The sequence below is a fragment of the Urocitellus parryii genome, chromosome 3 (genome assembly GCF_045843805.1).
Source record: "Urocitellus parryii isolate mUroPar1 chromosome 3, mUroPar1.hap1, whole genome shotgun sequence".
Classification (NCBI taxonomy): Eukaryota; Metazoa; Chordata; class Mammalia; order Rodentia; family Sciuridae; genus Urocitellus; species Urocitellus parryii.
The window spans coordinates 59,189,090-59,204,237 of NC_135533.1; the positions used below are offsets into that span (position 1 = coordinate 59,189,090).

General features: G+C 38.1%; 2 protein-coding genes across 5 annotated transcripts in view; one reads left to right on the forward strand and one right to left on the reverse strand.

Moving 5' to 3' along the window:
* Positions 1 to 4,447: 4,447 nt before the first annotated feature.
* Positions 4,448 to 9,028, reverse strand: Tmem60 (transmembrane protein 60). Of its 2 annotated transcripts, XM_026384989.2 has the most exons (3): positions 8,581 to 9,028; positions 7,784 to 7,938; positions 4,448 to 5,137 (listed from the first exon to the last, which is right to left on the reverse strand). In XM_026384989.2, exon 3 carries the CDS (start codon positions 5,085 to 5,087, stop codon positions 4,686 to 4,688), a length of 402 nt encoding a protein of 133 aa, XP_026240774.1. In that variant the 5' UTR covers positions 5,088 to 5,137; positions 7,784 to 7,938; positions 8,581 to 9,028; the 3' UTR covers positions 4,448 to 4,685. The 2 variants fall into 2 exon arrangements, with proteins under 2 accessions (XP_026240774.1, XP_026240773.1); XM_026384988.2 differs by lacking the exon at positions 7,784 to 7,938 and having other exon boundaries at positions 8,581 to 9,023.
* Positions 9,029 to 9,134: 106 nt separating this feature from the next.
* Positions 9,135 to 15,148, forward strand: part of Phtf2 (putative homeodomain transcription factor 2) — a 150,490-nt gene continuing 144,476 nt past the window's right edge. For all 3 annotated transcript variants that reach the window (XM_026384985.2, XM_026384984.2, XM_026384986.2), the window contains exon 1: positions 9,135 to 9,305. The gene's annotated coding sequence lies outside the window, so the exon portion shown is untranslated. The remainder of the gene's footprint in view (positions 9,306 to 15,148) is intronic.

A 15,148-nucleotide genomic window follows, 5' to 3' on the forward strand; every position in this document is an offset into this window, starting at 1 on the left:
AGGTATGTATGTTACTTTTCTGTTTCCATGATGGCTTCTTTCTTATAAAGGGCAAATGCATAGTATAGTACTGATATGATATAATCCTTCCTTTCTAGTCTCGTGTACCACGATGTCTTATATTTGATGTGCCCAGTTTTCACCTTTACCAGATTGACAGTATAGTCATCCCACAGTATCTATGAGGGATAGTTCTGGTACTTCCTTTGGATACTAAAACTTCTGGATGCTTTCTTCTATAAAGGTCATATTATTTGTATAAAAGGTATATACATTTTCCTGTGTAAATAGTTGTCACACTGTATTGTTTAGGGAATAATGATAATAAGGATGTACATTTTCAGTACTTTTCCAAATATTTTCAGTTTGCAGTGGGTTCAGTCTGTGGATGAGGAACCTGTGATATGGAAGGCTGACTCTACTTGCTGTTTCCTCCATGTACTTTAAAAATCCTTTGCCTTTGCTGGGAAAATGTCAGGAAAACAACATAGTGAATTTTTTTTTTTTAAATTCCACTTAAACATCGTCTGTATATTGTTTTTACTGCTTTTATCCCAACTGTTAACTCCCAGTAGGTGATAGAGAACCAATTCTCTTGGCTTTTTGATCCCCTTTGCACACACCATTTAACATGCATACTGGGTACAAGTTGGACTTTGGCTAAATCATGAGCTAGACATCAGGAATTTTCTTTATTTTTATCTCTAATATCTGATGTATAATATACTTGATATTCCGTAATGATTTGAAGGAACAAAAGAACCTTAGAGAGTATACATTATGTAGGTTTCTAGAATTTCAAGTCAGTACCTAACTTTAAAATGTAATTCTAGGATTCTAAAGGAACACAAAAATTAGATTAGCAGGCTCTAGAAAGAAACCAAATGTTTACTTTGTACCTCAGTCTTATGGAAAAATTTGAGAAGTTAGCTATTATATGTTCAAGCTCAGTGGGCAGTTTGAAGAGAGAAGATATGTGTACGAAAATTAAACATTGTGAAACTTATCCTCAAATTTTCCCTTCAACTAGCTTTTCTGGAGATCTATTGAAAGTTATCACACATTAAAAATAAATCTTAACGATGCCTAAAATGATTAAAATGGCAAATGTCATATAAGTAGTACTTCACTATCTCAGGGCTGAGGCAGATTATAAGTCTTAATTGGTAAAATAAAATCTGTTTATCAAAGGCATTCTGTTTAAGCTGTGTGGTCCTCCTTACTGCTATTATAAAAAAAATTTAAAAATTGGATAAGCATAAAGGTAACCTACATTACAATATTTAGCCTATATCCATTGGGTTGTAGGAATGGGACAAGGACATAAAGGTGGCACATTTTCATAGAAAATCCTGTAAAACCACTTCATTGGGTTTCTAGGCTGAACTCATTTGTAGCACTATAGGTGTGGTTCAATACATGTTTATTAGAAAGGAATAATGCACTTGTATAACCTTGAGAAAATTACTTCACTTAGTTTGTGTTCCTCATCTCTAAATGGGAATATAATATCTTTTCTATTAACTAGTGATGAAAAGTAAATGACAAAACATGCTAAATAACAAAAAAACAAATGTGCCCAAAACAGCACATTGCATGACTGATTATAGACACTCTATAATATAATGTTAACTTCTCTATGTCTTCCTCTAATTTTGAGCAGAGGATAGGCATATGGGAAGAAAAAAATTGCATGAGTGGGTCAAAACAATGTATGTTGGAGGCAGGTTGACATTAAAAAATAACTTACTGGTCACTATTTTGCTCAGGGTTGGCAATTCAAAATTATGTCATAGGGCTGCAGATATAACTTAGTTGGTTGCTTGCCTCACATGTATAAGGCCCTGGGTTCAATCCCCAGCACCACAAAAACAAAACAAAACAAAATCATGTCACAGATTACTTATACTGATAATAGGTGAAACACAAGTTTATGATTGTAGTATATAGATGATAGTGGTAGTAAACTGCCTTATGGTATAGTATAGTATGATTGACTAAGTGAAATGAGTAAAACATTAAAACATGAGGAAGTTCCCTCATAAAACTCTTAACCCTGTATTATCTTTACCTAGTATTTGATAATGAGCATCTTCTCTTGTTTTCTTCCTTCAATAAAACACCTATTTGTAGAAACAGACTTGGAGTTAAAACTCATTCCTGGGCTTTATGTCTACATTATTATAATGAGTAAGTGTTTCCCAACCAACCCCCTAGTTATAACACAGTGTAACTTCTATGCATCTTAAATATTTAAGTCATGAAGTATAAGGACACCAATGATAATTCATGCTCAGGTGATATTTTCTCTGCAAACATGATCAGTCAACATTAAAAGAAACTGACATTTTTGACTTCCTTCTTAATAGATTGATAAAATAATTTTTCTTTCAATAAAGAGAAAAAGCTGCTTTTCTTGATGACTCAGGTGCTTAGTGATAATGCCTGCCTGCCCTAGTATGAAATGTAAGATTTCCTCTACTTTGGCTATCACTTATGTTCGTTCATTAGTCAACATCAATCAGTTCCTTGTATTGCTACACTGTGAAAAAGCACAGTGGAAAACAGATCAAATTTGTAAGCTTAATAATTTTTGCTGTAACCCAAGGATAGATCTCTACTTCTTAAAGCTTTGTACAAGTGTGTTTCTTGATGCCTGAAAATTCTCCATTGATGGATTTCAGTTCATGTTTCATACAGCTCCTGAGCCTGCCATATTGGGCCTTATGTTCATGAAATGTTACTGAATAAGTTGTGGATTCTTTGAACATATCTTTTTTCATATTTTCAAGTCTTCTAAAAAGTTATTTTGTTCATAAGTTACTTTTACTCAGAAATTATAACAAGTCTTTTGCCCAAACCAGAGAAGTTGTATGTCCATAAGTTATATATCCTTGCTAACCTGGAAAAAATGGCCTCAGCAAGAGCCTTTAAGTTCTTTCAAGCAGAATGTATTTATCTTAGAGATGCCATTAGCAAATAACTGTATCATAAAGGAAGTATCCTCTGAAACCTAAAAAAGGCATTTTTCTCTGCAATATTGTTTATTATCTCATTTGTCACCTGTATGCATAATTTCTATCTTTAGTATCTTTCATTAACATTTAAATGTATTGTTACTGAGGCACACACCAATGATAACTTATTGTGCTTCTTCAAGTCATTTAGTGTGGCAGTATACCAAATTAAATAAGAGAAGGGTTCTATTTTCTGGGAGCCCTTCGATGCCATTAAAATTGATTGATCCTCATGTGTACACAGATTGGTTATTGTGTTGCCTTTTATGTATAATCCCTATTAATGTCTTCCTTCCTTTTAGAACTGTTTGAAGGAAGAAAAGACCTTTTCTACCTTTTATACAGAAGTTCTGCTTTTCTGTCTTAGCTTAGGGGTCAGCAAACTACAACCTACACGCCCAGTATGTTTTTATATGGCTTGTAGGGCAAGAATAGTTTTTCTAATTTTAAGTGATTGAAACAAAAATCAAAAGGATAGTATTGTGATATATGACAATTAAATTAAACTTAAATTTCATGTCCATGAAGTTCTATTGGAACACAGCCATGGCTGCTTTCTCTGCCACAAGGGCTGAGTTGGGTACTAACAAATTATATGGCCCTTTATAGAAAAATTTTGCTGACTCCTGTTCTGATTTTAAGTGGTGCTGCCTTTTCTTTCCCCTGTGAGAGCTTATAATTAGATAATACTTGCATGGATAGTTTTTTTTTACTGGTTTCTTACAGCGATGAAAGCTTTACTTTTAATTTACTTAATTTGGATCTCTCAACTGAAACAGTAATCCTGCTTTAGGGTTATGAGATGCTTTGGTGTCTTGGGAATTTATTTTAAAGTACTGCAATCTCTGCTTTATTGGAATTGGTTAAGTATCCTGTGATCATATAATTTCTCAAACCAGGACACTTCTAGAAGTGAACAGGGCAGGAACTCCCTGGGATCCCAAGATGATAGGCATAAACTGGATCTGTCCTGACAGAACCAGGATGTAAGATCTCCCTAAATTTAGGAATACACAAACTTTTGTTCTAACATGCCATCTCTATTCATTTGTCTCAAATAGAAGGTATAGTTAACAGTAAACTTAGCCTAGATAAAAACCTGTCAAACTCTCAAGATTCTTTTTGAATATAAACATGAAGTGTCACCCCTATTCACTTTAGTAACTTTTTCTTCCATAATTTAAAGGCATAAATACCATTTACTTTGGTCATATCAGAGCCATGACAAATTTCTATCCAAAGATAAAGATTAAAAGGTCTGTATTTACTTTTTTTTTTTTTTAGTTGTAGATGGACACAATACCTTTATTTATTTTTATGTGGCGCTAAGGATTGAACCCAGTGCTTACATGTGCTAGGCAAATGCTCTATCACTGAGCTATAAGCCCCAGCTCTGTATTTACAGTTTATTCAAGAGTCATTTGGAAAAATGAGGTCAAAAACAAACTTTATTTACATAGGGATAATAAGGATATCAACAACTCAAATATTGAATAATTCAGTTTTGGGTTAACTAGAAGTCCATGATTCATCAATCCTGTTTTATAGAAGCAGTACAAAATTACATTTGGTATTTTCCCTCAGTTCTCTGGTATTGAAGCTTGCAAAGATTCAGAACACTTTAAAGGTTGTTGAACAGCAATAGAAATGAGATGATGTACTTAGAAGTCAGTCTCTCACAAAAAAGACATTATATCCAAGTTCTGTTAAAGCCCCAGCCAGTAAGGCCCATAAGGGAATAAAGACATAAGACAGATTCATGGTAGTAAACTGTTCCAGTTTAGCACAGAGTGCCAGGCAGAAGGCTAATTTAAGTAACATCGCAATGAGGTACCAGGCTTTTTTTTTAATATTGTGTGATCCATGTCGTGGGTCAAAGCCAGACTTACAGCGCCCAGCCATTTTCACAATCAACATGACAAGGAGGATAGTGTCAAATATCCAGACAGGAATAAATATGAGGAACCAGTTCCAAGGTGCCTTCTCATCCAGTTTCAACACCAACATGATCAAGAAGAGTAAGGTGAAGAGCCAGGTAAGTAGTACTCTCTGAGCCAAGGACATTCTCATTTAAACAGTTTAAAGAGGCTGTTGCAGGGTTGAAAAAAGGAAAATATGCCCTGAGAGGAGAAAAAAAGAAGTCAAGGTTTTGATGCCAGGAAAAAAACCCAACTACTTCCATTCTTTTTTTTTTAATATTTATTTTTATTTTTGTAGTTGTAGATTGACAGAATGTCTTTGTTTATTTTTATGTGGTGTAGAGGATTGAACCTAGTGCCTCAGGAATGCTAAGTAAGCTTTCTGCCATTGAGATACAGCCTCAGGCTTACTTTCATTCTTAATAAACAAGGTTGACTTTTTGCTACTCAAAGACTTCCTAATTTTGAAAATGTTCTATTTTTCATTTCAAAACTTCTTGGAGTAATCATTGAAACATCCATCATTTCTAATATCTCATTACTAAAATTTGAAAACCTACAGTTTTTCATTCAATTTCAAGGGGTACTAAAATAAAACATTTAAAACCAAAGTGATGAAAAGGGAGGTAAGATTTTGTTTTGTTTTGTTTTTTTATGGGTACCAGGGACTGAATTCAGGGGACTCGACCACCGAGCCACATCCTCAGCCCTATTTTATATTTTATTTAGAGGGGGTCACGCTGAGTTGCTTAGCACCTTGCCATTGCTGAGGCTGGCTTTGAACTCATGATCCTCCTGTCTCCGCCTCCCAAGCTCTTGGGATTACAGGCGTGCACCACCAACTGGCCAGCTGAGTTTACAAAAGACAAAATGGTTAGTAAGTATTTTAAGAACATCGAGTAGAATTAAGATTGTAAAGAGGTCACTAGATTAAACAATATGAAAGGTATATCATTGGATTTTTTATGTAGTTTAATCTATGAATTTTATATTTTTAAACCCTTAGGTATTTTCTTATTAAAAGGGGCAACTTAAAAACCTTAGATGTTTTGTAATTACTTGATGGGGAATTATAGAGTTGCTGCTTGTATCTGATCCATTTTTTTTATTTTACACTAAAACTACATGACTTACTATTGCTCTGGGATATACTCTAGTACGTGGAAGACCCAGTACCTGTTTTTTTAATTTTTTTTTTTTTTTTAAGCTGGGACTACATGTGAGTGCCACCATGCCCAGCTTCCAGAATATTTTCTATTTCCCTTTCATTTTTCAATGCTAAAATCACTAATGCTTAATAACCTGGAATTTTGATTGGGAATTCATTAACTTACACCCTACATATAAACAATATGTTTATATAAGTTTAAAGTGTGATTCTGTATTTGTTCAAGTTTTTATATATCAACCTTGCAAATATTTGGACTAGGGGTAAGTAATGAATGAGAAATCAGAAGACAGACTGTATGCAGTTGGGTGAGGAGTTAACAGAAGATAAAGAAATGGCAACAGTTGAGAAGATTTTATTCCCTTGAGCTATTTGGAAAAGAGAAAATGAAAAATGAGACTGAGAAAGGGACAGGAAAAAGTATTAGGAAAGGAGAATTCTAAGTATGACTAAACTGGGGGATATAAGCCACTGGGAAATGATAGCTTAAATATGAGAAGACCTGATGGAAACATCAGAAAGTAGTAGGGAATGGAACAAAAGCATGGGTGATGGGAGTAGGAATAAAGGTGCAGGAAGAAACAAGTAAAGAAATTGGCTAGATGGACCAAATACCCTAGATTAGTGTGCTCAATTATATTTTAGAGCAAACTTTGATGTACCATGCAACATCTCTACTTTAAACAGAACTTTAAATAGGGTGGCAATAATGGAGCAAGAGAGTATACAACATTTTTTTTTGTTTTTTGGCACCAGGAATTGAACCCAGGGGTACTTAACCCCTGAGCCACATCCCAGCCTCTTTTTGTATTTTATTGGAGACAGGGTCTCCCAGAATTGCTTAGGGACTTGCGAAGTTGCTGAGGCTGGCATTTGATGTTGCTGTCCTCCTGCTTCAGCCTCCCAAACTGCTGGGATTACAAGTATGCGCTGTACCCGCCCAGCAACAACTCTTTTACTTCAATAGGTAGGAGTGTCCTAACTCACCTTTCCCCAGATATACTCATCTACTTACACTTGTTTATTTAGTTTGCAAATGCTTCCTACTGCAGTGTGCTTGTTTCCAGGAAGGCATTTTCTATGCTGGTCTCCCTTCCCAGAAGCTGCTATATAATGGAAAGTGAGACTGAATTTGGAAGGTGGAAATCTGTAGACTGACTAATAACTATGGATAGATTTCATTGTGTAAACTGTTTGCTTAATCTTGATCTCCAATCTATCTGGCCATTTTTGTGAACCTAAGAATAGTTTTATGATAATATACTCGTTTAAATGTAACTTTCCCATTTGCCATAATGTCCCCCTCCTTCCCCATAAAGGACTGAGTAGCTATTGATCATTGGAAGAGCACTGTACTCACCCAATAAACTTAAGAACTGGAAGTGAAAGGACATCAAGGGCAAAATCTTACTGTGGCTACAAAGCTTTATAATCTGAGATACAACAAAGTTCATATGCATTTTCAGTGAAATATTCTCAATAGGGGATGCACCTATTGGTAAATGATGCTCGAAATATTGTGTATGCTTGGGCTGGGGTTGTGGCTCAGGGGAGGAGTGCTTGCTAGCATGTATGAGGCACTGGGTTCAATCCTCAGCACCACATAAAAATAAATAAAGGTATTGTGTCCATCTGCAACTAAAAAAGAAATTTTTTAAAAAAAGATTGTGTATGCTCACCTACATCAGTGACACAGGACCCCAGCTTGACATTTACATCTTCATTAATCTAATCAGCCACATTTGCTTCCTATTTTCCTTTCTTCTCAATGGACAATTGTGCACTCCAAAATTTGTTTAACATAGTTTCCACTTAATGTGGTTATTTCTAGTATCTGTAAGATAGTTAAATATTTCTCAAATGATTCCTTATCCACTGTTGAAACCTTCAGACTAGACCACATATGGTTAATCTAAAGGGCCACGACTACATTACTTGCGTCTCTACCAGCTGTGCGCGGAATCTTCTATGGTGTTTTCCACAACACGCTCATTTTCCTTCTCTTGCTACTCCTAATACTTTTTCAAATGAACCTGCCTCATCTCAAAGACAGTTTGGCTTAATGAACCCACAAATTTCTACCATATTAAGTTGCTTTCGAAAGGCTCGTGTTGTAACATTTTTGGCCAACCTGGCCATCTTTCAGAGGAACAGCATTCTGCTTACAATTTAGTTGATTTTCGAGTTCACTTCGCCCTAGAACTTCAGGAACTAAGCCCTCCTGGTCCTTCCTCTGTGGACACCGACCATAGGTTTGTGCAGCCGTATCTGAACTCCCCCATTCTAGGCTTTAGGCCCAGCACATTTTGAAATTTAACTTAGTTTTTGCATGATGCACTACAAAGCCCTGATGCCAAGCAGGTGTGTGCGCATTTGGGTCCGCCAGTGTGACGGGATGGAGGTCGGCGGCGCAGCCCAGAACATTGGGCGTCCAGAACCGCAGCACGGTGGGGGCGGGGGCCATGCTCCGACTCACCTGGCAGCGCCGCTGGCCGGAGAGCGGAGATGGCCGCGAAGATCAGTAAATTCGCCAGTTTGGATTCTTGTCTTTTTCCACACTTTCCCCCCCATTAAACTCAGAACCCGTCACATGATAATTCAGAAAGAGGTCCAGTTCCGCCTCTCTAAACCGCCGCGGTAGAGGTTTTCTCAGTTCTACCTCAGGCCGCGCCCACATCCGGAGCTGGTTCTCACCGCCCCTAGGCCTACCCTATAGGTAGAGGGGACGCCAATCTGATGCAGAGACCCGTTTCCCTGCGGTAATTGGACCATTTAGCCGTCAGTGTAAACCAACCGACCTTTCCTTACTTTCGAGTTCGACAAAGAGGCGGTAAGGAAAGAACCCACTGGGCCCGCCTCTTACTGCTACGGGTTGGGAGGAAAGTCAGTCTTAGCTCAGCCTGGAGTTTTTTTCGTGGTCTCATTGGGCGCAAACATGCCAATCAAGCCAGCAGCACTCGGCCCCGCCCCGGCTGGGGCCCCGCCTCCTAGGCCCTCCCAGTCTCGGCGCCGGGACACTGCAGGCTCCGGCGCAAAATCCTGCGGGAGAGGGGGTGGGGCGACGCTCTGGAGGCAGCGCGCCCGCCCGCAGCCTAGCTGTGGCTCCTCGGGCTCCGGCGGCGGCGGCGGCGGCAGCGCTCGCCTCGGTGTCTCCCCAGCGCACCCCAGCCGCCTCCTAGCTGCGCGACGCCCGCTCCTACGGTAAGAGCCACACCACCTCCACGCTGGGGCGGGCCGTGTGGAGGTAGTCGGCTTCTGACAGAATCCCGAGGATGGATCTGGACGAGGGAGGAGAGCGGCCCGCGGGATGGATGTGGGGGCTCCGGGGTCAACGCGTCGCCCTTCGCCGCCGGTGTCTTCCTCGTTAGTCTCCTGCACCTGCGGGCCCGGGTCAGCCGCGGCCCCCTCGCATCATTTGGCGGGTGGCAGAAGCTCAGGTTTCCTCTTCCCGAGCCCGTGCGGTTCTCAAGGCTTGAAGGTGTCGGGCCGAAGCTCAGCGCCGCCTCCCGCCCCTCGCCTCCCTCCTCAGGATCCCCTCCTTCACTTCCTTCCTTTGGCGCTGTGCAGGGGGTGGCGGGGTGTCGTCGTGTCCTAGGAGTGTGTGCAGGGGTTTCGGGCTGCCCAGACTGAGCGGGCTGGATAGGTCAGCTAGCGGCCGGGAATGGGGGGCGGGTTCGGGGGAGAGGGCGGCTCAGCGCGCTGATTGCTGGCGGAGAAGGAGGGTTGCTGCAGAGTACCAGCTGAGCAGGCGACAGTTAAGTTTTCTGATCCCAACATTGACTGCAGAGCGGGTACTGAAATCCTATGCAAAGGCCTTGAGGGATATTTCCCTTCTGGAAACAGTACCGTGGTCCATCAGCATGCTTCACCTTGTACTGTTTTTATTTGCCTAATGTTGACATCTGGAGTTCTAGTATTGTTCTTGAGTCATGGCTTTCTAACTCAGCACATCTTGTAGAACTTCAGGGATCATTCTGTTACCCATTTTATTTTTAGCCTGGCAAAACCAAGGAGCTGCTTTATATGAGCATACACTAACCCTGGAAGAAGAGTGTGGAACAGTTTAGTAATCTCAATATGTAATTAACATGCCAAGTAATCTTAAAATTCATGGTAAATGTATTAGAGATATTACATTTGCTTTCCTTGTTAATGGTATATTCTGCTTACCTTGAGATTAGGTGAGATACTTTTATTGTTTTTGATTTGCTTTTACCAAACATTTTTAAATGCCCCCCCCCCCGCCCCTGCTTTAGCAATATTCTTAGTACTTGATCTTAGACATTTTTGTAAAATTAGTTTTTTCCAAAACCGGACTTTTTCCACAACGTTTTTAATGTTGGAAGAGAAATTCTGAGAATTTGAAGACTATGGACTTTTAGCCTAAAGAGCCATAAAACAACAGTTTGAAATCCTTACTTGGATTTGGGGTACAGACTACTAATTTTAAGAGAAGGAAATTGGTATAACTTGTGGAGAGAGGCTCAGCCTGCCGATTCCAGAGGAAAAGAATCTAGAGGTCTGGGAGTAGAAACAAGGTGGTTCCTGGAAAATGTTTTGCTCTGGAAAAGCCTACCTCCTACGCAGGGAAGTTATTTTTATGCTTCAGATAGTATTAATTTAGATGTTAGGAGTGTTTTTGTCTTCTGATTTTTACCGCTTTCTGGCAGAGCATGAAAATGTGGTAAGCAAAGCAAATATAGTGTACAATGGGGGCACTCTTGAATACTTAGGCCTCAGGAGTCAGTCCCAAATTGGCACTGGATGGTTGGCTCTAAAAATAAAAAAGGTATCCTGACTAAGTTTTAAACCACAAACCTTTTTGGTTAGTCCATTAAATGCATAATTGCAAGGAACTTGGGCTGGGGATGTGATTTGGCATGTGGTCCTGATTTGATACCCCAGCACCCCACCCAGCCTTCCCCCAACAAAAAAGCAAGGAATTTGTAATGACAAAAGTATGGTTAGACTGAGCCAAAGAGAATTTATGGTGGCATGTTGAAAAAATGAGGATCAGAAAATAGTTGGGACTACCTAATTATTATCTCATTTAATCCCTATCCTATGAGATAGGTACCATGATTACCATGATTTCCTTTCTGTTTTTAGATTAGTTAGCCAAGATTTAGGTTAACTCATTTTTTTAAGATTTTGGTGCCAATTGGTCAGTGGATTCACATCTAACCAATCTGATTCCAAGCGGTTATGCTTTACCAGCACAGTGCAGTGGCTTCTTAGAGACCTGTTAGAAGGAGACTAATCAGTGGAAAACCATGCTGCAAAACCATGAACTGAACCCAGTATTGGACCAATTTTATAACACTTTGAAATCATTTTATAATAGGTACTGTTGAGTGTTGCTTAAGATAACAGGATCTAGTCATCTTCCCTATCTTTGAGGAGCATCATTTAGTGGGAAGATAGAAGTACACATAATAAACACTGAATAAAGAAAAAATTTAATTTTAAGAAAGATTGGATTGGGAGGTTCAGGGAGGAGCTACCATTGGAGCTTGGTTTAAAGGTTGTTTTCATAAATAGGGAAAGAAATTGTTCAATACAGATAGAACAAGAGGAGGTAGAGTCTCAGAATAGGGATATAGATTATTGAAGGAATGGTAAGTAATTGTGGCTTCATATAAAAAAGAGTTGAGAAGACCAACTTTAAATAGTAATTATATGTAAATGTGACTGGGCAAAGTTAATATTACCCAATTTTGGTAGTTGCAAATTGCATATTTAAATACTAAAACTATAGAAAGTTTTTCTACATTTTTGTTTACTATCTGTCTTTCAATGCTTATTTTCCAAAAGCCAATTAAATCTCTTATTTCCAAACATGTCCAGCAGAACAATTGTTTTATTATTCATTGAGATATTCTATTCGATCTGTAAAAGATGACTAACAAAACAAAACACTACCAGAGGCTCCCCTCTCCCCCAGGACTAAGGAATGAACCCAAGAGCCTTCTCTGAGCTACGTGCCTAGCCTTTTTTATTTTATTTTTTTTAATTTTGAAAAAGGTCTAAGTTACCCAGGCTGGCCTCAGATTTATAATCTTTCTGCCTCAGTCTTCTGAGTAGTTGGGATTACAGATGTGCACCACAATGCCTGGCTACTAGAGGCATTTGCACTTAATTTGTGGGACATATTTTGTGATGGTTGATATAAGAGGAATCTCAAAGTGACTGTTGTCATCCCTTCACCTCTTTACCTATTTTGTAGCCAAATAGAGTTGATATTGCAAACTCTGTTTTGCATATATGTTGACTTATCTTCTTAAGCCTAGTTTGAGACCTGATTGTGGGACAGAATGTTTTCAATTGGGCCTGCTCTTGAAAATTTGAGAAAAGCTGGGCACTGTGGCACATACTTCTAATCCCAGTAACTCAGGAGGTTGAGACAGGAGGATCACAAGTTTGAGGCCAGCCTCAACACTTTAGTGAGGCCCTAGGCAACTTATCAAGACCCTGTCTCTAAAAATAAAAAGGGCTGAGGGTGTAGCTGACTGTTAAAGTGCCCCTGGGTTCCATCCCTAGTATCAGAAGGAAAAAGAAGAAGAAAAAAGAAGAAGAAAGAAGAAGAAGGAGAAGGAGAAGGAAAAGAAGAAGAAGAAGAAGAAGAAGAAGAAGAAGAAGAAGAAGAAGAAGAAGAAAATTTGAGGGAAAAACAAACAAACTCACTCATGCCTATATTGTCCTATATTAGGTTAGCACAAAACTGTGCATACTTGCATTGAATTTGTAGATGTGAAACATGACTTGATGTCAGGAATCATATGACCAAATTCAAAACTATTAAATGACATTTAGCCTTCTGCATTTTTTGTCCAGCTTGTTAAAATCTTATATAAATAGTGAAAATGACAGAATAGAGTGAGTTTTTTCAGTTGAGAATAACTCACTATATCCTAAAACAGGTAGCTTTAAAGCAATAAGAAAAAAAATTTATTTGACTTCATTCTGAGTAATGAACAGGAACTGAGGCAGGAAATGGCTGTGGCTGAAGAACTACCTGATAATAATCGTAATGTAATTAAATTTGACATTTAATGAGAGGAAGTAAAGAAAAAAATGCATACTATGCAGCTTTCCAGTTGTAGAAATAGTAGAGGAAGTGACTGTTAAAAGTTTATCTATCCGGGTGTGATGGCACAAGCCTATAATCCTAGGGCTCTGAAGACTGAGGCAGGAGAATTGATTGAAAGTTCAAAAAGTTCAAAGCCAGCTTCAGCAATTTAGTGAGGCCCTAAGACACTTAGTGAGACCCTGTCTCAAAATAAAAAATACGAAGGGCTGGGAATGTGGCTCAGTGTTTAAGTGCCCCTGGGTTCAATCCCTGATACCAAAAAAATAAATAAAGAAAGAAAGAAAATGAACACAAACAAATAAGCCCTCAAACAAACAGCTATCAGCTATGTCAAAGACATGTAGTAAGCACTCAGGTTTGTTGTGTGAATGATACTACTTTAATAATATATTCAGTATTAGAAGTTACAGGTAGCAAAAAATATATGAAAAGTATATGGCACAAGTTTTAGTTCTTTATAGTTCTGGGTTCTAGTCTCAATTTTAACATCCACCAGTTCTGTGACTTTGGACTCATTATGTAATCTTTTTGAGGTTCAGTTTTTTTTTTTTTAATGATGCAAACAGTTTATGTCCTCCCATACTGACAGATAAAAACACATACATTCTCTAAGCACAATGCTTATAGTCACAAATAACTTTCTGCTTAAAGACAATTTCAATTAATAACCACAATAGGAATTTAGTTATTTAATGCAACCACTAATCTAACATGTCACCAATAAAATATAAGCAGATTTATCTCAAAACCAGGGTAATATTCATTGGACATGCATTAATAATCTATACAACTTAACATTACACTAGAAAAGGAATTTATAATTTTTGGTGGTTTTCAAATTTCATGGCACAATTTACCAAAATAAACTGTAAAAACAGATTTCAGATATATTCACTAAAATGGTAAAAATTTGAATAAGCCTTTAAATTTTTATGCTCAAGATTTAAAACATCAAGCTGGCCCCAATCTGTCAAAATTGACAGATGAATATTTACAACAACTAGACAGACTTTAGTTACAGCAGTATTGGAGGTCTACTCCCTCCTTTCAAAACCCTTTGAGGTTAGTTTCTCAATGCAAACATGTCTTTGTAAATACTGTGGATAGTATAAAATTTAAAACATACTTACAATCAGGACAAGGATGAAAAATAACACGTCAGTCAGTCTTTTTTTCTGACCTGTTAACATAAAGCTTTCTGGCTCCCAGTCAACACTGTTCCTTAATATAAAACTAGTAAGAGTAGAATGACTTCATCCTGTAGTGGCTGACATTCTTCTACAGAATTACATTTCACTATTTATTAAAGCAGGACTTGAGCTCCATTAATCTGCTTCTACAGAGTATAATTAGCAGAGTACCAATTTTATACACTGTTATAGCAACTCAAAATGCTAATCACACTTTTCAAACAGAAGCAAACCTATTTTTTTTTCCCATGTACCACATTGTTCTCAAAACTTACATGGCTACCAAAAAGAATTAGGGAAGCTTTGAAAATATCTTGTACTTTTCATCAAGGCTAAAGTACAAAATCTCTCCATATTTTTGATATTTTAATAGGGAAAAACCATAAAACATACAATAAGGAACTAAAGTGTTAGTAGGAACTAATACAAAAAGCTTAAGTTGAGGACTACGAATTACTATCAATGACCCATGTGCTCATAGAACTTAAGATTTTGATTCTCTTCCCCATGACCAGAATATCTAAACTTACAGGAAGTAACAAAAAAAAAAGGCAAAAAAATAACATTGCATGACAATAGAAATCAAGTTCATAAAGAACCTCTTTTAAAAATGAAATGTTGGGGCTGGGGATGTGGCTCAAGCGGTAGCGCGCTCGCCTTGCATGCGTGCGGCCCAGGTTCGATCCTCCAGCACCACATACAAACAAAGATGTTGTGTCCGCCAATAACTAATAAATAAATAAATATTTTTTAAAAAATGAAAT